This window comes from Oncorhynchus tshawytscha, linkage group LG03 (genome assembly GCF_018296145.1).
Source record: "Oncorhynchus tshawytscha isolate Ot180627B linkage group LG03, Otsh_v2.0, whole genome shotgun sequence".
Lineage (NCBI taxonomy): Eukaryota > Metazoa > Chordata > Actinopteri > Salmoniformes > Salmonidae > Oncorhynchus > Oncorhynchus tshawytscha.
In genome coordinates this window covers 18,224,986-18,247,022 of record NC_056431.1, presented here as the reverse complement: position 1 = coordinate 18,247,022, position 22,037 = coordinate 18,224,986, and the positions used below count along the sequence as shown (strand labels likewise).

General features: G+C 40.9%; 1 protein-coding gene across 1 annotated transcript; it reads left to right on the top strand.

Moving 5' to 3' along the window:
* Window positions 1-21,289, top strand: LOC112229060 (fucolectin-1). The gene is made up of 6 exons (XM_024394962.2): window positions 1-317; window positions 1,326-1,402; window positions 13,557-13,851; window positions 14,177-14,331; window positions 14,533-14,815; window positions 20,573-21,289. The coding sequence occupies exons 2-6, from the start codon at window positions 1,327-1,329 to the stop codon at window positions 20,742-20,744; spliced, it is 981 nt and encodes a 326-aa protein (XP_024250730.1). The 5' UTR covers window positions 1-317; window position 1,326; the 3' UTR covers window positions 20,745-21,289.
* The last annotated feature ends 748 nt before the right edge of the window (window positions 21,290-22,037 follow it).

The following is a 22,037-nucleotide window of genomic DNA, read 5'->3' as shown; positions in this document are numbered from 1 at the left end:
TTTTACAGAAGTATCTCTTCTGTTCCCTCCACGAATGCCCGGTCATGATACAAGCAGCCCTGTTGATGATTAACTGGAGATGGTTGAGACCTATCTTATCGCACTGACGTGGGGCTGGAAGTCAAACTATGGCACAGTAGTGCAGGTGACTAGTTATCATGGTATGGTAAATTGTTAGGAAGATGTCCTTGGAGGCGAGGGGTGGGGGCGTGTTTGACTTTGTGACTGGTGTATAAATGAATCAGTCAGATTCAGTTGTCTACAGAGCTTTTACCTACATCAGCATCAACAGTGACCTTATTTTGTTGAGTGTGAAGGTAAGAGGATATTAACATCTAATACTGTTTGGAATTGTCTTCTATTATGTTATATTTTCTACCTTACACAACCACACGTTAAATGTTGATTTTCATAACAGTTATGGCATAATAATAATGTCTTAATTCAGCAGTGGGTTGAATTCAGATGGGTGTGATGTTCCCATAATTCAATCCTTTACTAAAATGCATGCTGATGTGTTTACAAGGAGAAAGACTTGTATTCTATTTAAAAAAGTAGCAAGTTCACGAAAGGAGAGAATAGTGCTAAGAGTAATGCAGCACCTCTCATGGTCCTTTCTGCTAATATCATACTCTCTTGAATTACGTTCTTTATTAAGTAGAACTTATACAGAAATGCCTGTTATATTAAAACAAGTGCCCTTTAAAAAAAATCAAATACATCAGATTTTTTTTATGAATAAAGTATTTCTAAATAGCCAAAAATCTGCCTTTGGACATGTCCCTTTTCTGAGGAAGATTTTAACCCCAAAATTTCCCGAAGTCTTCATCATAATAGTAAAGCCCTTGTTATTTTGTTGTAATTTCACCAGATTAGTGATACATTTACATTTGTCCCTCATTTTCAAGAACAACCATGCTACGGGAACTGAAGTCTTGTTTTCATATAGTGATTCGTTTTTAAATAATATTTTCAATTAAAAAATGGTAGAAAACTGAGCGGGTCAAGAATAACACTTCAACCATGTTACACGTAGATGACTAGAAATGTTTAAAACATGTTCTAAATGAACTTCAACATGTGCTCTTTATGACAGAATGTTAAAATGAGTTCAAATGAAGAGTACAAAACATTTAAAAATTACAGTACCCAAAATTCTCTTGGTGTTTATTCTTCTTCTTGAGAGGTGAGTAAAACAATATTTAAAATGTCTTTGTTCAAGTGAGCTGAATTTATAAAAATTATAAATTGTGATTGAATTGAATGTTTCTGTGGACTGGTTCCTATTAGACCCATTGTTGACTTGCTCTGGGCTTTTCCTTCAGGATGGTGAGATCAGCTATGATGTTCCTCTTGTTGAATCTCCTGGGACTGGCAGGCTCTATTGGCGCGACCGTCCCAAGTAATCACATCTTTAATTCCTTTCCTCCTGTTATTAACTGATAGATATTCAACCTGATCTCAGAGCATTTCGTATCATTCTGTACGTAAATCCAAGACTCTCCATTTGATATGATATGTTACGTTTGATATGGTTACATAAGACAGATGGTTACTTAAGGCGAAAACTATAGTAGGGTGGTTAGTTGGATAGATAGATGGGCGGACGTATAACGCAAACCTCTAGCAACCCTAAAATTGGGAGTTCGAATCCTATCATGGACAACTTTAGCTAAATGGCAACTTTTTGACTACATACTACATTTGAGCTACATTGAAAATGAAAGGGGTTCACCTAGGGCTCATGATAGGGGCTGTACCAAATGTTTGATGTATTATAATAATTATGCTTATGTTGTATTAATAGAAGGGGAGGGGCTATAAGACCCCTCCCTCCTTACATTTATAGGGTCCTAGACTACAAATTAACAATATATATAGACATTATGAGGTTTAATATTGTTCCACAGTACTTTTCTAGGCTCTTATGAAGAAACTGCCTGAGAAATGTGTGACTGTGAAGACAGAACTCTGCAGGGGAGTGTAAGAGATAAGAGATTAGTTAGACATTCCACTCTAAATCAACTTGGACATTTACTGCTAAGCTTTTAGATAGCTATATAAACAAGAGTTTTAGTGTTGAGTAGGCATGGTTTTGGTATCAGGAGTAGAAGATAATGATGTAGGCAGTGACATCACTAGGGTTGGACTTCGGGTTTAATAAAATAACTTGGGACCTTTAATATTTTGCAGAACTTACTCTGAAAAATGTGTGTTATGTTCCTGGGGTCAACTTCTGTCTGCAACTGCATTAATAAAGCTTTTTGAATGGTTTAATTAAAGATATTGTCACAATGCTAATTTCACCAATGATGCAATGATTGACAAGGAACAAGGAAACAAGCCCCAACAAAACTACTTAGCAAATTAGTTAACCTAACCTCAACCTTTCTCGACCAACCCTTCCCCAAACCCGAACTCTTGAACCTAACTCCTTAAAGTAACCCTAACATTAACCCTAACACCTGACCTAGCTGACTTTAGCGAGCTTGCTAATGTTAGTCACCTAGCTTGCATTTGTAACTTATCATACTTTTTCAAATTCGTATCATATCATACATTTAGCGAATTCGTAAGATATCATAAGTTTGCAAATACGTAACATATAAAACATTTAGCAAATTGTAATATATAATACCAAATTGTAATTCTTAACATATCATATGAATTGGTTGATGAACATCTACAAATTAGTACATAACATACGAAACATAACATATCATGCTAAATGGTGTGTTATGCATTTACATACAGAATAATATGAAATGCTCTGAGACCAGGTTGAGATATAATGCCCTTTAAATTAACAGGGCAAGGTCTTTTACTATGAAATGTGAGGAAATATTACATCTCAATGTATTTACGACACAACTTGCAGATTTATGTACTAGGATCATATCCGGGGCCTTGGCGTTAAAAAGTGATGGCTGAAAGATGGGGCCGGCAGACCTGGCAGCTCTGCTTCCAGCTCCTAAGCAGCTTTGCAGTATTTCGTTTTTGTGTGTGGTATTTCTAACATTATTAGCCCATAACGTTTTCGCGTTATTACATACAGCCGGAAATAACTTTTGGATATCAGAGTGGCGGTAACTCACCAGCATTACGACCAGGATTACGACTTTCCTGAATTGGTTGCGTTGTTTGCACCACCCAGGGCAATTTAACTTATCCCAGAGGCTGCTCCAAGATGACGCCGGCAGAGAAGAGGTATTCTGAGTGGACTTCTAGTCCAACTCAGGAGGCGGGCAAACCATCCACCGCTTCAGAGTATATTACTTGCTAAAGTTCAGACTCTGGACAAAAAAGTAGACGAGCTCAGGGTGAGGATCTCCTTCCAGAGAGACATAAAGGACTGTAACATACTCTGTTTCATGGAATCATGGCTCTCTCCAGATATACACTCCCCGTTCATACAGACAGTTGGGTTCTCAGTACATTGCGCAGACAGGAATAAAGAACTCTCCGGGAAGAAGGGCAGTGGTGTATGTTTCATGATTAACCACTCATGGTGTGATTGCGATAACATTCAGAAACTCAAGACCTTTTGTTCACCCGTCCTAGAACACCTCACAATCAAATGCCGACAGTATTACCTCCAAAGAGAATTCTCTTTGGTTATAGTGTATATTCCCCCTCAAGCCGATACCATGACGGCCCTCAAGGAATTACACTGGACTTGATGCAAACTGGAAACCACATATCCTGACCGAAGTTCTATCAACAAATTAACCTGTTGCGACGAGCAATCCCGTATCCGGGATCCTATTTATAGCCTCAAGCTCATTACCATAACGCAACGTTAACTATTCATGAAAATCGCAAATGAAATGAAATAAATATTTTTGCTCTCAAGCTTAGCCTTTTGTTAACAACACTGTCATCTCAGATTTTCAAAATATGCTTTTGAACCATAGCTAAACAAGCATTTGTGTAAGAGTATTGATAGCCTAGCATAGCATTAAACCTAGCATTCAGCATGCAACGTTTTCACAAAAACAAGAAAAGCATTCAAATAAAATCATTTACCTTTGAAGAACTTCAGATGTTTTCAATGAGGAGACTCTCAGTTAGATAGCAAATGTTCAGTTTTTCCAAAAAGATTATTTGTGTAGGACAAATCGCTCCGTTTTGTTCTTCACGTTTGGGTAAGAAAAAACCCGAAAATTAAGTCATTACAACGCGAACTTTTTTCCAAATTAACTCCATAGTATCGACAGAAACATGGCAAACGTTGTTTAGAATCAATCCTCAAGGTGTTTTTCACATATCTATCGATGATAAATCATTCGTGGCAGTTTGGTTTCTCCTCTGAAGAAATGGAACGAGCATGGACCTGGAGATTACGCAATAATTTCGACGGAGGACACCGGGCGGACACCTGGTAAATGTAGTCTCTTATGGTCAATCTTCCAATGATATGCCTACAAATACGTCACAATGCTGCAGACACCTTGGGGAAACGACAGAAAGTGCAGGCTCATTCCTGGCGCATTCACAGCCATATAAGGAGACATTGGAACACAGGGCATTCAAACTCTGGACCATTTCCTGTATGAAATTTCATCTTGGTTTCGCCTGTAGCATTAGTTCTGGGGCACTCCCAGATAATATCTTTGCAGTTTTGGAAATGTCAGAGTGTTTTCTTTCCAAAGCTGTCAATTACATGCATAGTCGAGCATCTTTTCGTGACAAAATATCTTGTTTAAAACGGGAACGTTTTTTATCCAAAAATTAAAAGAGCGCCCCCTATCTCGAAGAAGTTAACTGTAGTACTCGCGCTGGGGAAAAACACGACCACTGCTATTCTCTCTTCCGGGATGCCTACAAGGCCCTCCCCCGCCTCTGCAAATCAGATCACAACCCCATTTTGCTCCTCCCTTCCTATAGGCAGAAACTCAAGCAGGAAATACCTGTGCTAAGGTCTATTCAATGCTGGTCTAACCAATCAGAATCCATGCTTCACTGAATTCCTCGGGAAGTGTATAGGGGATGCTGTTCCCACTGTGACTATTAAAACCTACCCAAACCAGAAACCGTGGATAGATGGCAGCATTCACGGTAAACTGAAAGCGAAAGTCACCGCATTTAACCACGGCAAGGTGACTGCGAATATGGTTGAATACAAACAGTGAAGTTATTTCCTCTGTACAGCGACAAAGTGGAGTCGCGATTCAACAGCTCAGACACAAGACATATGTGGCAGTGTCTACAGACAATCATGAACTGCAAAGGGATAACCAGCCAAGACATTTAAGCGTGTAAACGCTCGCAAGGCTAGCCGCGTCCTCAGAGCATGCGCAGACCAGCTGGGTGGAGTGTTTACTGACATATTCAATGTCTCACTATCCCAATCTGCTGTCCCTACTTGTTTCAAGATGTCCACCATTGTTCCTGTACCCAAGAAAGCAAAGGTAACTGAACTAAACGACGATCACCCCATAGCGCTCACTTCTGTCATCCTGAAGTGCTCTGAGGGGCTAGTTAAGGATCATATCACCTCTTCCTTACCTGACACCCTAGACCCACTTAAATTAGCTTACCGCCCCAAAAGATCCACAGATGATGCAATCGCCATTGCACTGCACACTGCCCTATCCCATCTGGACAAGAGGAATACCTACGGGGCGATAGTAATTTATTTCAGTTACCTTAGCTTTCTTGGGAAGAGGAACAATTGTGGCCATCTTGAAGCATGTGGGGACAGCAGACTGGGATAGGGATTGATTAAATATGTCCGTAAACACACCAGCCAGCTGGTCTGCGCATACTCTGAGGACGCTGTTAGGGATGCTGTCTGGGCCTGAAGCCTTGCTTGGGTTAACACGTTTAAATGTTTAACTCACGTCGGCCATAGAGAAGGAGAGCCCACAGACTGTGGTAACGGGCTGTGTTGGTGACACTGTATTGTCCTTAAAGTGCGCGAACGGGTGAACACATTTCCCTTCAGCCAATGGGTAAACTTATCACATCCCACTTAAGAGCAAAGAACTTCTTATCTGTGTGCTGGGTAACGGGACTGGGACCTCAACAGAGTTTTGCTTGCAAAGGCTACTGGTCTGGGCCTACTCTCACCCTCAAGTGTCTGCCTAAGTCCTGCACTTAAGCCATCCATTGATGCATCTATTAATAGAATAAATGGTCTGCTAAAGTCTGGGTGATCCATCATGGCTGTTTGGTAGACTGCAACTTTTAGCTTCTCCAGTGCCTCCTCACATTCAGAAGTCCAGTCTTGAGGTTACAGACGTTTTAGGGCACCGCCATGAGGTTTTCCTTTTTCTCCCTTTCAAAAGGCTTGCATCTAAGAGTGGCATATAGTGCTGGGTCAGGGCAGTGCTTAACAAACATCATGGTCACCTTATGACCTGGATCATCCACTATTTTTCCCTGTCTTTGCAAGCACTCATTGGCAAGGTCAATTGCTTTGTTCAGTCTGACCCAATAATCCAAGAAGTATCCTAATGGAATTGTGGATGAGATTGCCTCTCCAAAGTGCTGCCTCAGGATATTGAATATGGATTCGGGGTCTCTGCTTATGCTAATGAGGGGGTTTCCACAGAGCCCAATTCTGACTATGTCTTCAGCCTGCCCCATCAGTCTGTCCTGTATCTCTTGCCCCTGTGCTGATATACTGCATCCCTTCTGTTTCAAGTCAGCTTGCTTCATTTCTTGTCATTCAGTCACTGTGCACCGGTCTGTTCTCTGATGTCTGACTTCAGAATTAGGTTGACCTTTGACCAATCAGGTATTTGTACTATGGTTTGGGGAGTGCTTGGATCAGCCCCTGCTAGACTAGCGGCAACTTGATTTCCTAATTCACTGCACAGTTGTTTGACTAACTCTACCAGGGCTTGTAATTGGGTTCGGTTTTCATTTTCACCCCCTATGGGCATCTGGGACTTTTCACTGTTATCATTGCCTGGTTGGCTACTGTTATCATGCTATGGTTGACTACTGCTTGGTAGCTTGGCCTTCTAGTATCGACTGCTGAGTATCTAACAGGACTGGCTCTAGCACTATGTTCCACCATACTGGCCAACTGAGCCCTACCCCAGTGGTAATAACTTGTGGACCTCTCACAGTAACACTAAATGGAGTAACATGTACATTGTTATCACCAACAACTGATACATCTTCTCTCCTGTTCTGTAATCTCAACAACTGTGGTGTACGCAACATATTGTACAAAGTTCACCTTGCCCTCAAATGTTCTAAACGTGTTAAGTCGACCCAATTCTGTGTAGGGGTCCCCCGGCGATCCGTTGCAGTTGATCTGTTGATCCGGGTCATTGCACCAGTCTGTAGCGGTCTTTATATGTACCACAGAAGAACCAAGAAATGAAGAGCGACACCACGGCTGTCTTTAGGGGCTTTTATGTAGATAATATTATGAAAAGACAGGACAGAAATACATCAGTCTCCAATGCACCATCTGACAAATTGTTCTTACTCTCTGTGCTTTCTCAGACTCCCACAATCACATTCATACATAAAGTCACAATGTATAGAATAAAATAAGTACAAAGAATGTATAATAGTAATTCTTAGACAGTAGAACCATACCTGTAATTATATCATGAAAAGACAGGACAGGAATACATCAATCTCCAATGCACCATCTGACAAGTTTTTCTATAGGGGAGCATGAAGAAAGATGAAACCCTGTCTCACATCTCTAATGGATTGCTAGGTGCTTTCAGTGTTGACAGTATTAAAATACAACAACTCATGTAAAAAAAACACTGTAATACAAACAAGCTACAATGTGAAATCACATTTATCCCATTCAGTCCGAAGTGAAAAAAACTCCCATAATGCAAAGCCAGCAAAATCAGCAGCTCAGCTAACCATCTGCATCACAGAAAGCTAGCAACAGCAATACTTTTTAGCACTCTATAAAACTATATCAATAGCAATGATAAAACTCTGAAACGTACTTGTTTTAATAGTCTCACACTCCCTTATAACAATACCTACAGCATTAACCTTGGTATGCTTTATTTATTTAACATTACGGACTTCTACACCCGAGTAATCTGCGACACATACCTTTCTCTCGCAGTGTTTTCTTGGACTGAGGAGAACTGGGAGCTATGGTTAGTACCAGGGTGTTAGTAGGTGACGTAAGCACCCAGATTAAATAAAATACATTTAATTGAATGAAAACCGAAGATGTTAATATCATCCAGTTACTGTAGCTGCCTACTTAACATTAACAGGCAGTACTAGTAGCGCAACAATTGAAACTAGAAACCAAAGGTTAAGTTCCTGGCGATCATAGCGATCTGACTCCCCCCCTTCTATCTGAACTTGGAATATTCCTTTTTGCGGGCTTGGGCCATTGACCCTTAACCTGGAGGTTCTGTTCTGCGTTGTGCACTAGTTTGATGTAATAACCATTTTAACTCTCCTATACTGGTACCACACAGCCAGGTCTCTGACCTCTTCCCTATAGGCTGTCTCATCATTGTCGGTGATCAGGCCTACCACTGTTGTGTCATCGGGAAACTTAATGATGGTGTTGGAGTCATGCCTGGCCATGCAGTCATGAGTAAACAGGGAGTACAGGAGGCACACACCCCTGAGGGGCCCCTGTGTTGAGGTGGCGGATGTGTTGTCACCTACTCTTACCACCTGGGGGCGACGCGTCAGGAAGTCCAGGATCCAGTTGCAGAGGGAGGTGTTTAGTCACAGGGCCCTTAGCTTAGTGATGAGCTTTGAGGGCACTATGGTGTTGAACGCTGAGCTCTAGTCAATGAATAGCATTCTCACGTATGTGTTCCTTTTGTCCACGTGGGAAAGGGTAGTGTGGAGTGCAATAGAGATTGCATCATCTGCGGATCTGTTGGGGCGGTATGCAAATTGGAGTGGGTCTAGGGTTTCTGGTATAATGGTGTTGATGTGAGCCATGGCCAGCCTTTCAAAGCACTTCATGGCTACAGACGTGAGTACTATGAGTCGGTAGTCATTTAGGAAGGTTACCTTAGTGTTCTTAAGCACAGGGACTTTGGGGGTCTGCTAGAAACATGTTGTTATTACAGACTCAGTCAGGGACAGGTTGAAAATGTCAGTGAAGACACTTGCAAGGTGGTCAGTGCATGCTCGGAGTACACATCCTGGTAATCCGTCTGGCCCTGCGGCCTTGTGAATGTTGACCTGTTTAAAGGTCTTACTCACATCGGCTACGGAGAGCGTGATCACACAGTCGTCCGGAACAGCTGATGCTCTCAAGCATGTGATTTAGCTTGTCTGGTAGGCTCGTGTCACTGGGCTGCTTGTGGCTGTGCTTCCCTTTGTAGTCTGTAAAAGTTTGCAAGCCCTGCCACATCTGACAAGCATCGCAGCCGGTGTAGTACGATTCAATCTTAGTCCTGTATTGATGCTTTGCCTGTTTGATGGTTAGTCAGAGAGCATAGTGGGATTTCTTAAAAACTCCCGGGTTGGAGTCCCGCTCCTTGAAAGCGGCAGCTCTACCCTTTAGCTCAGTGGTGGAATAAGTTCCTATAATCCATGATTTCCGGTTGGGGTATTTACGGACAGTCACTGTTGGGATGACATCATCGATGCACCAATTGATGAAGCCAGTGACTGATGTGGTGTACTCCTCAAAGCCATCGAAAGAATCTTGGAACTTATTCCAGTCTGTGTTAGCAAAACAGTCTTGTAGCCTAGCATGTCCTTCATCTGCTTCAAATAGGGGTCGGGGGAGAGCTTTGTACACGTCTCTGTGTGTGGAGTAAAGGTGGTCTAGAGAACTTTTTAGGTAAAAACAGATTTAAGTTTCCCTGCATTAAAGTCCCTGGCCACTAGGAGCGCAGCCTCTTGTTTGCTTATGGCCATATACAGCTCATTGATTGCGGTCTTAGTGTCAGCATCGGTTTGTGGTGTTAAATAGACTCTAGTGTGGTCTACAGCTTATCATGAGATACTCTACCTCAGACAAGCAAAACCTCGAGACTTCCTTAGATTTCATGCACCAGCTGTTGTTTACAAATATACATAGACTGTCACCCTTTGTCTTACAAGATGTAATATCCTGGTTAAAAAGTGTAAAACCCGCCAGCTGTATGTTATTCATGTCGTTGTTCAGCCACGACTCAGTGAAACATAAGATATTACAGTTTTTAATGTCCAGTGGGTAGGATATACATACTCATAGTTTGTCTATTCTATTATCCAATGATTGTACATTGGCTAATGGGACCAATGGTAAAGGCAGATTACCCACTCGCCGTCGAATACTTACAAGGCACCCAGACCTACGTCCCAGAAATATCCCTCTCTTTCTCCAGCGAATGACTGGGATGAGGGCCTTGTCGGGTGTCTGGAGTAAATCCTTTGTGTCCGACTCGTTAATGAAAAAATCTTCTTCCAGTACAGGGTGAGTAATCGCTGATATCTAGAAGCTCTGATATCTAGAAGATCTTTTCGGTCATAAGAGACGGTGGCAGAAACATTACGTACAAAATAAGTTACAAATAACTCCAAAAAACACACACATTAGCACAATTGGTTAGCGGACCATAAAACGGCGCCATTACAACTTTGTGGACGCTTTTACCAGAGGCTGCCAAACTGCCTGCTAGCTTCTTATGGCTTGGGGCAGTATTGAGTAGCTTGGATGAATAAGGTGCCCAAAGTAAACTGCCTGCTCCTCAGTCCCAGTTGCAAATATATGCATATTATTAGTATTTTTGGATAGAAAACACTCTGAAGTTTCTAAAACTGTTTGAATGATGTCTGTGAGTATAACAGAACTCATGTGGCAGAAGAAATGAGAAAAAATCCAAACAGGAAGTGAGAAATCTGAGGCTTGTAGTTTTTCAACTCAGCCGCTATTGAAGATACAGTGGGATATTGGTCATCTTGCACTTCCTAAGGCTTCCACTAGATGTCAACCGTCTTTAGAACCTTGTTTGATGCTTCTAGGGTGAAGTGGGGCTGAATGAGAAGGTAATGAGTCAGAGGTCTGCCTGAGTCCCATGAGCTGACCATGTGCGGTCACGTGAAAGTTAGCTTGCTTTCCATTGCTTCTCTACAGACAATGGAATTCTCCGGTTGGAAAATTATTGATGATTTATGTTAAAAACATCCTAAAGATTGATTCTATATATCGTTTGACATGTTTCTACGGACTGTAACGGAACTTTTTGACTTTTTGTCTGCTCGTCTGCTCGCCCATCATGAATTTGGATTACTGGGCTGAACACGCTAACAACAAGGAGGAATTTGGACATAAATGATGGACATTATCGAACAAAACAAACATTTATTGTGGAACTGGGATTCTTGGGAGCACATTCTGATGAAGATCATCAATGGTAAGTGAATATTTATTGTTGTGAATCCAGCCAACATGTCAGATTTCAAAAAGGCTTTTCGGTGAAAGCAATCAATGCTATTATCTGAGGATAGCACCTCTGTAAACAAAGAGAGAAACCATATTTCAACCCTGCAGGCGCGACACAACGCAGAAATAAAAAAAAATTCATGCCTTACCTTTGACGAGCTTCTTTTGTTGGCACTCCAATATGTCCCATAAACATCACAAATGGTCCTTTTGTTCGATTTAATTCCATCGATATATATCCAAAATGTCAATTTATTTGGCGCGTTTGATCCAGAAAAACACCGGTTCCAACTTGCTCAACGTGACTACAAAATATCTCAAAAGTTACCTGTAAACTTTGCCAAAACATTTCAAACTACTTTTGTAATAGAACTTTATGGAATTTTTAAACGTAAATAATCTATCAAATTGAAGACGGCATGATCTGTGTTCAATACAGGAAGAAAACAAATTGTAGCTAGCTTTCTGGTCACGCGCCTCTAACAGTACACTTCAAGTGACCCTCGTTCAAGATGGCCGTACTTCTTCATTACACAAAGGAATAACCTCAACCAATTTCTAAAGACTGGTGACATCCAGTGGAAGCGGTAGGAACTGCAAGAAGGTCCCTTAGAAATCTGGATTCCCAATGAAAAGAGAGGGACCTCAAAAAAAAATCAGAATAGTTTGTCCTCGGGGTTTCGCCTGCTAAATAAGTTCTGTTATACTCACAGACATGATTCAAACAGTTTTAGAAACTTCAGAGGGTTTTATATCCATATCTACTAATAATATACATATCTTATCTTCTGGGGATGAGTAGCAGGCAGTTGAATTTGGGCATGCATTTAATCCGGAAGTGAAAATACTGCCCCCTGTCACCAAGAAGTTAAGGAGAAGTTTATCTAAAGTTTCATGTATAATAGTTGTATCTTTTATCAATGTTTATTATGAGTATTTCTGTGAATTGATGTGGCTCTCTGCAAAATCACCACGTTTTTGAACTACTGAACATAACACGCCAATGTAAACTGAGATTTTTGGATATAAATATGCACTTTATCGAACAAAACATACATGTATTGTGTAACATGAAGTCCTATGAGTGTCATCTGATGAAGATCATCAAAGGTTAGTGATTAATTTGATCTGTATTTGTGCTTTTTGTGACTCCTATCTTTGTGCTTTTTGTGTCTCCTATCTTCGACTTTTAATTATGAGATTTCTGTTGTTTGAATTTGGCACTCTGCAAATTCACTGGCTGTTGTCATATCGATCCCGTTACCGGGATCTCAGCCCTAAGAAGCTAGTGTTGTCACGATACAGAAAAGTTTACTTCGATACCGATACCAGGTTAAGTATCATGACATTCGATGCAAAAACCATACAACGGCAAAAATAGTATTTTGAGTGTTGTTACTCTTTAATTCAAGTGTGTATACACTTAACACTTTTGTTTGGTTAGCAGCATTTCTGTAGCACACACGAGCATGTGATGGAGTTTGCAAAACACATGGCCACTGGATTGATGCAAATAATAATGATTCTGCCAGGTAGGCATAGATGACTTTTTAGATGACTTTTCTTTTAAAATGTTTTTAGGAAAGCATACCGCACCGCACACACAGATCAAATGTAATCATTTTATAATAAGTTAAATACATTTAGTTGATTACCAAACGTGAGACAAATTTAATAGAAGTACCAAAAGTACCAAATTTCTATTACCAAACCATTTTTCATGTTTCAATAGTGGCTACAAAAGTGAGCCCCTCTGTTCTCAGAAGTGTTGATGGCTGGGTGCTGGATTATCATGCACTGCATTGTGCCATTATGCCATTGTGCTGGCACATGTGAACCAGAACCAAGAGTATTTTATTTTCTCCACGTATCAGAACTTAAGGAATACATTTAATGTATTATTACTTAATGTCATGTTATTTTATAAAAATGTTGCTTAATAACTTATTTTATACATGACTATGGATTAATTATCATCTACATCGGCGGCCATTTAGTCTCCACGTTAAGTTTGCAACGAGCTTCTCGGATGTTTTCATATCATCTGAATTCATGTTTGTACTAAATGTCATGATTTTATCTTACCATGTAACATATTTTTTTTTCGCTAAGGCCCCGGACTTTCAACAGATTAGAAAACTGTTATTCTGTTTTGACAGCATCATTAAATTGTTCCTCTATACTCACTCAATGATGTGTTCACCTGCAGGAAATCTTGCCTTGCGTGGAAAAGCTACACAGTCAGACCTCATCGAGAACCCATGGGACGGTTACAGTCATGCCTCCAATGCCATTGATGGGAACCGCGATTCACATTTCCATCATGGGTCCTGCACTGCCACTGACGAATCAACTAACCCCTGGTGGAGAGTGGACCTGCTTGATACCTACATAGTCACCTCCATCACCGTCACCAACAGAGGGGATGCTGTTCCTGAGAGGCTTAACGGGGCTGAGATACGAATAGGAAATTCTTTAGTGGACAATGGCATTCATAACCCTCTGTGAGTCAAGATACTGTGGTTTTTGAAATTGTATTTACAATGTGTTGTTACTGTTTATGTCCATGAAGAACTCAATTAGAGTGACCAGAATATACATAGTGGACATACTGTACATAAAAACCCATGCAGGCAGGACAGATAGAATCAAGCAATGCTGGTGAAAAGTTTCAACCCTACTCACAGGTTACCACCAGACCACAGGCACAGTTATAGATATCAGCATATCATCTCCCGTGCCTTGTTAATTTAGTTTAAATCAAGTTATATAGTTCATGAGGCAGTATTTTCCAGTAACGAGGTCAGTAAAACCCATTTCTCTCTCCAGGGTTAAAACAATTCCCTCCGTTCCAGTTGGCAGTTCTCTCACCCTTGCCTTTGACCCAGGCTTCAAAGGACGCTATGTGACTGTGGTTCTACCAGGCCAGAAAAGACTTCTGACACTCTGTGAAGTGGAGGTTTATGGCTACCTTGCCCCAACCGGTCAGAACTTATATTCATATATATATATATATATATATATATAATGAACAGTGTGTTATAAGTACAACTTTTGTTATATTCTCTGTAATGGTAGTCTCAACATTAATCTCTACGATTACAGTGCATGAATATGTTTACACAAGTTCCAACAATTGTTTGATAAGATGATAGTTAATGCGCATTATGCTCTATTTTGTCCAGGAGAGAATGTGGCTCTATATGGAAAGGCCACCCAGTCGTCTTTGTATGGGTTTGGCATTCCAGGCAATGCTATTGACGGGAATCGCAACGCTATTTGGATAGGAGGGTCCTGCACCCACACTCTACAGGACATCAACGCCTGGTGGAGGGTGGACCTTCTGAAGACCTACAAAGTGTTCTCCATCATCATCACCAACACAGTCGACAGTGTTCCCAGCAGACTCAATGGAGCTGAGATACACATTGGAGACTCCCTGGAAAACAACGGCATCGACAATCCTAGGTGAATTACTGTAGGAGAGTTGAGGTCCATTTAACTTTAAGTTTTAAAGATTAAAGTCAAAAGTCTTGACACACCTACTCATTCAAGGGTATTTGTATGAACTTAACAAGATTCAACGACTGAGACATAAACTGAACAAGTTCCACAGACGTGACAAACAGAAATGGAATAATGTGTCCCTGAACAAAGGGGGTGGGTCGAAATCAAAAGTAACATTCAGTATCTGGTGTGGCCACCAACTGCATTAAGTACTGCACTGCATCTCCTCCTCATGGATTGCATCAGATTTACCAGTTCTTGCTGTGAGATGCTACCCCACTCTTCCACCAAGGCTTCTGCAAGTTCCCGGACATTTCTGGGGGGAATGGCCCTAGCCCTCACCCTCTGATCCAACAGGTCCCAGACGTGCTCAATGAGATTGAGATCCGGTCTCTTCGCTGGCCATGGCAGAACACTGACATTCTTGTCTGCAAGGAAATCACACACAGAATGAGCAGTTTGACTGGTGGCATTGTCATGCTGGAGGGTCATGTCAGGATGAACCTGCAGGAAGGATACCACATGAGGGAGGAGGATGTCTTCCCTGTAACACACAGCGTTGAGATGGCCTGCAATAACAACAAGCTCAGTCCGATGATGCTGTGACACACCGCCCCAGACCATGACGGACCCTCCACCTCCAAATCGATCCCGCTCCAGAGTACAGGCCTCGGTGTAATGCTCATTCCTTCAACGATAAACGCGAATCTGACCATCACCGCTGGTGAAACAAAACCGTGACTTGTCAGAGCACTTTTTGCTGCTTGTTGCCGGTGATGTCTGGTGAGGACCTGCCTACAAGCCCCCAATCCAGTCTTTCTCAGCCTTTTGCGGACAGTCTGAGCACTGATGGAGGGATTGTGTGTTCCTGGTGTAATTCTGGCAGTTGTTGTTGCCATCCTGTTCCTGTCCCGCAGGTGTGATGTTCGGATGTACCGATCCTGTGCAGGTGTTGTTACACGTGGTCTGCCACTGCGAGGACGATCAGCTGTCCATCCTGTCTCCCTGTAGCGCTGTCTTAGGCATCTCACAGTATGGACATTGCAATTTATTGCCCTGGCCCAATCTGCAGTCCTCATGCCTCCTTGCAACATGCCTAAGGCACGTTCACGCAGAGATGCAGGAACCCTGGGCATCTTTCTTTTGGTGTTTGTCAGAGTCAGTAGAAAGGCCTTTTTAGTGTCCTAAGTTTTCATAACTGTGACCTTAATTGCCTATCGTCTGTAAGCTGTTAGTTTCTTAACGACCGTTCCACAGGTGCATGTTCATGAATTGTTTATGGATCTATGAACAATCATGGGAAACAGTGTTTAAAAGCTTTACAATGAAGATCTGTGAACTTATTTGGATTTTTATGAATTATCTTTGAAAGACAGGGTCCTGAAAACAGAAAGTTTCTTATTTTGCTGAGTTTATATATATATATATATATATATATATATATATATATATATATATATACAGTGCCTTGCGAAAGTATTCGGCCCCCTTGAACTTTGCGACCTTTTGCCACATTTCAGGCTTCAAACATAAAGATATAAAACTGTATTTTTTTTTGTGAAGAATCAACAACAAGTGGGACACAATCATGAAGTGGAACGACATTTATTGGATATTTCAAACTTTTTAACAAATCAAAAACTGAAAAATTGGGCGTGCAAAATTATTCAGTCCCTTTACTTTCAGTGCAGCAAACTCTCTCCAGAAGTTCAGTGAGGATCTCTGAATGATCCAATGTTGACCTAAATGACTAATGATGATAAATACAATCCACCTGTGTGTAATCAAGTCTCCGTATAAATGCACCTGCACTGTGATAGTCTCAGAGGTCCGTTAAAAGCGCAGAGAGCATCATGAAGAACAAGGAACACACTAGGCAGGTCCGAGATACTGTTGTGAAGAAGTTTAAAGCCGGTTTGGATACAAAAAGATTTCCCAAGCTTTAAACATCCCAAGGAGCACTGTGCAAGCGATAATATTGAAATGGAAGGAGTATCAGACCACTGCAAATCTACCAAGACCTGGCCGTCCCTATAAACTTTCAGCTCATACAAGGAGAAGACTGATCAGAGATGCAGCCAAGAGGCCCATGATCACTCTGGATGAACTGCAGAGAACTACAGCTGAGGTGGGAGACTCTGTCCATAGGACAACAATCAGTCGTATATTGCACAAATCTGGCCTTTATGGAAGAGTGGAAAGAAGAAAGCCATTTTTAAAGATATCCATAAAAAGTGTCGTTTAAAGTTTGCCACAAGCCACCTGGGAGACACACCAAACATGTGGAAGAAGGTGCTCTGGTCAGATGAAACCAAAATGGAACTTTTTGGCAACAATGCAAAACGTTATGTTTGGCGTAAAAGCAACACAGCTCATCACCCTGAACACACCATCCCCACTGTCAAACATGGTGGTGGCAGCATCATGGTTTGGGCCTGCTTTTCTTCAGCAGGGACAGGGAAGATGGTTAAAATTGATGGGAAGATGGATGGAGCCAAATACAGGACCATTCTGGAAGAAAACCTGATGGAGTCTGCAAAAGACCTGAGACTGGGATGGAGATTTGTCTTCCAACAAGACAATGATCCAAAACATAAAGCAAAATCTACAATGGAATGGTTCAAAAATAAACATATCCAGGTGTTAGAATGGCCAAGTCAAAGTCCAGACCTGAATCCAATCGAGAATCTGTGGAAAGAACTGAAAACTGCTGTTCACAAATGCTCTCCATCCCACCTCACTGAGCTCGAGCTGTTTTGCAAGGAGGAATGGGAAAAAATTTCAGTCTCTCGATGTGCAAAACTGATAGAGACATACCCCAAGCGACTTACAGCTGTAATCGCAGCAAAAGGTGGCGCTACAAAGTATTAACTTAAGGAGGCTGAATAATTTTGCACGCCCAATTTTTCAGTTTTTGATTTGTTAAAAAAGTTTGAAATATCCAATAAATGTCGTTCCACTTCATGATTGTGTCCCACTTGTTGTTGATTCTTCACAAAAATACAGTTTTATATCTTTATGTTTGAAGCCTGAAATGTGGCAAAAGGTCGCAAAGTTCAAGGGAGCCGAATACTTTTCGCAAGGCACTGTATATATATATATATATATATATATATATATATATATATATATATATATATATATATATATATACAGTGCCAAAGGTTTTTATATTATTGATCGATTGACTATGACTTTTCAAATCACCCTGTTGTGCTATCTGCAGAGTTAGCTCCAGGTATATGTAGCAATTCTTCAGCCATTTCTAGACCTGCTACCAAAAAAAAGCTACATATGGAAAGTACCAAAACAAATTGTCTTTTTTAATTTCACCTTTATTTAACCAGGTAGGCCAGTTGAGAACAAGTTCTCATTTTCAATTGCAACCTGGTCAAGATAAAATAAAGCAGTGCGACAAAAACAACACAGAGTTACACAAACAAACGTACAGTCAATAACACAATAGAAAAATCGATGTACAGTGTACACAAAAGTAGAAGAGTACGGAGATAAGGCAATAAATAGGCCATTGAGGTGAAATAATTACAATTTAGCATTAACACTGGAGAGATAGATGTGTAGATGATGATGTGCAAGTAGAGATACTGGGGTAGGGTTGCTGAGCTGTTGGCCGGGGTGCTGAGCTGTTGGCTGGGGTAGGGCTAGCCAGGTGGAAAGCATGGCCAGCCGTAAAAAAAATGCTTATTGAAATGATTGATTATCGTAGGGCTGCTGGGAGCAGGTGCTCTTATTCCCCATGGACTTTACAGTGTCCCAAAACTCTAACGATTCTGTCTCTTCGCAGCAAAATATGCATTGCTGGTATGGTTGTGTCGTGTCTTTGGCATCATTAAAGTGAAGACTGTTATTTTATCAAATCAATTCTCTGTAATTATTATTACGTGATTAAACTAATCATGTAAATGTAAATAACTAGGAAGTCGGGGCACAAAGGAACTTCTTCAGATTTCAAAGTTATACTTTTCCTAATATAACTCTTCAGATATTTTAATATCTAATCAATTAGTCTTCTAATTAATTAATTATTCTTTACCTCACGTTAGTCTCATTCCAAACGTCATAAATTGTTGGTTATCTGCACGAACCCAGCCTTTACTATGAATCATCCATACATCAATTGTCTTATTCATTTATTTACTAACTAACTAAATAATCACAGAAATGCATAAACAAACAGCAGTTATGGTTAAAAGGAAATAAGGGAGGCTCCCTAGTGAGCTATGCCGATATGACGGCTTGGTGGACAAAGGGAAGTGGGTGTGGACTGAGAAGGGCGGGAAAATCAAAAAGGCTGTTGCAAACAAAGTTGATAATTATATTCATTGAAATTCTAATCCTTTTCTCACTCATTCTGGAATAATTGTAATCAATATATATTTACGCTCAGTGTGTTGTCGTGATCTTTGTTTGGAATCGTCTGTCTTTCTGTTGGAAAGTTCATCCGAGCGTCTCTCTCTGCTTCCCTGAAGTCTTTCGTGGTTAGGATGGATACTTCAGAGTACCAATCAGAAATGTTCTTATAGAATAGATGTTTTGGCGGTTGTCGGTCTTCGCATGTCAGGTTGACATAATTTCAAGCTGCAGACTAGTAATTAGTATCGAAGAGTTGCTCTTATTCTTTCGGGATCGATAGTCTCAGAGTTTAACCATTTCCACCCTTGTAGCCAATGCTCCACGTGGTATGGTTAGGAATTCAACAACCATTACAACCTTAGCTTATACTGAGGTTTTTGTGGTCTCTACTCAACCTTCACCCCCTCGACTGACCGAGGTACGCGTGGTCTGAAGAGGATTTCTTCAGGTGGGGTTTTTATTCGTAACAGTAAAAAAGGGCTGTCCCATGAGCCAGATCATGTCTGTGCTCGTGGGGGCAGGCTAATGACTTAGTTAAACTTTAAAGGGAATACAATTCTCTCACATCAACGGTTCAACAATACCTTACATCATTTCACAAATAGTTTCATCTTTACTCATTCATTTTATACAATAATTAGACGCACACCTCATAACGAAGGCACCTGTATAAATAGAGTTGTGGTAATGTGACTGTATTGTCTTTCATGAGGTCACAAACAGGAAACAAAAAGGATCGGGTTGTAGCGGGCCTCTCCACTGACCGTTTACACATTCTCCAAAACATGGATATTGTTCAGTTCTCAAATTCTGTGATGTTGAAGAAGTGACTTTGTTCTCGTTGTGTGTCTCTTTCTGCATGGCCAGGTGGAGAGATCCTCCTCCAGGAATTTATGACCTGAGATAACAGAACCTGGGTGTAGGAGAGGAGAGAGAGCAAGGCACTCGCTATACCCAAAGAGGGCCATGTCATGACAGTTGTATCCCCCATATACTGTATATAACATTATTTTGGTTGCAATAACTTGTATAATAATTTCAATTGAAAAATTATAAGTTTTGAATCTGGCATCATATACGTTTTAAAGATTAGTTGAAGCAATGAGGCTTGGAAAACCAATGTAAAACTCTAATTTTGATATTATGAATGGTCAGTCCTTGCATCCTCAGTTTTTTACCAAAACGATTGTTGCGTGTCCGGCAGAAGGGCACTTTCTTATTTTTATTTAACCTTTATTTAACTACTTTAAGTACCCTGAGATAGGGGCTTAATATCCATCTGGAATTGAACAGAAGTGGCTATCAGTAGGTACTATAGTAGTCTGTTTCTGTTTTATCCTGCAGGTGTGCTGTGATCTCCTCTATCCCAGCTGGCACTTCTAGCACCTTCCAGTGTCCGGGCATGGAGGGTCGAAATGTCATCGTGGTCATTCCAGGGAGGAAGGAGTACCTGACCTTGTGTGAGGTGGAGGTATACGGATCACCCCTGGATGGGACTGGGCCTACATGTAACTAAATCAGATCGTTAACTCTTAACAGCACCCTGCAATGTTTGGGGAATGTATTGTCTTACGAAAAACAATTAATGTTTTTTAGTATACTTCCAGTATGTTAATTATCAAAAATGTGTATTTACTTTCAGTACACAAAAACAAATTTGGTCCCCTGTTCTGGAAGTTCTTCTTGCACACTGTTTTTGGAAGTTTGGGCATAAATTGGCCAACATTTTGTGTTACACAAAAAATTTTTGTTGCCTAATTATTGGTTAGATGGTTCTCATTCATACTTAGAAATACATATAATGCTGTAATACTATTGCTATTGTGCTAAAATGAATTAAAAGTTAAATCTTGGATCTGGAATGTTTCTATTATGTATTTGGTTGTTTGTGCTTGTAGTCTGTAAATAGGTCCATTTTGGCCTCTGTACAATAATCCACTCTTTTCCATAGCCTGTTCCCTCTAAAGTTGTATCCCTATCTTCTACTCTAAATTATTCAATTGTGGTCGGAATTACTGCAGATGCCTTAACTGACTTGCCTAGTAAAAAAAGTGAAGTAACTCAGAGCAATCATGTCTTCTACTGACTCATTTTATGCAGACAAATATTCAAGTGATGTCTTGGATATACATACTGTATGATACAATACATTATAAACCATGTATCGTTGCCTCAACAGTAGTTACACATTGGTTTAAAGCCGGCTGCCGAATCCGTAAAATGTGAAGCTGTAGATAGCCTCCAATACTCTACTCAGCAAATTGGATGCAGTCTATCACAGTGCTATCCATTTTGTCACCAAAGCCCCATATACTACCCACCACACTGACCTGTATGCTCTCATTGGCTGGTCCTCGCTTCAAATTCGTTGCCAAACAAAGTCTTTGCTAGGTAAAGCCCCGCCTTATCTCAGCTCACTGGTCACCATAGCAGCACCTACCCAGAGGCTAGTTTTTACTCAAAAGGACAAGCCAGGGCCCAAGTCCACCATTGTTCCTCTTCCATCAACATACCATGAAAATAATATACTTTGACAATTATTCATGTTTTTTTTACCAGTTAATGGCATAATGACTAGCTTTTTTCTGCTCCAGCAGGTATATTTCACTGGTCATCCCCGAAAGCCAATTCCTCCTTTGGCCGCCTTTCCTTCCAGTTCTCTGCTGCCAATGACTGGAACGAATTGAAAAAATCACTGAAGCTGGCGACTCATATCTCCCTCACTAACTTTAAGCATCAGCTGTCAGAGCAGCTTACAGATCATTGCACCTGTACATACCCCAGCTGTAAATAGCCCCTATAACTACCT

Bases quoted from the DNA above. Each gene is read 5' to 3' on its own strand.
- LOC112229060 (XM_024394962.2), top strand. From the start codon at position 1,327: ATGGTGAGATCAGCTATGATGTTCCTCTTGTTGAATCTCCTGGGACTG. The intron at 13,852-14,176 runs GTGAGTCAAGAT...TTCTCTCTCCAG, and splicing joins AATGGCATTCATAACCCTCT to GGTTAAAACAATTCCCTCCG. The intron at 14,332-14,532 runs GTCAGAACTTAT...TATTTTGTCCAG, and splicing joins TGGCTACCTTGCCCCAACCG to GAGAGAATGTGGCTCTATAT.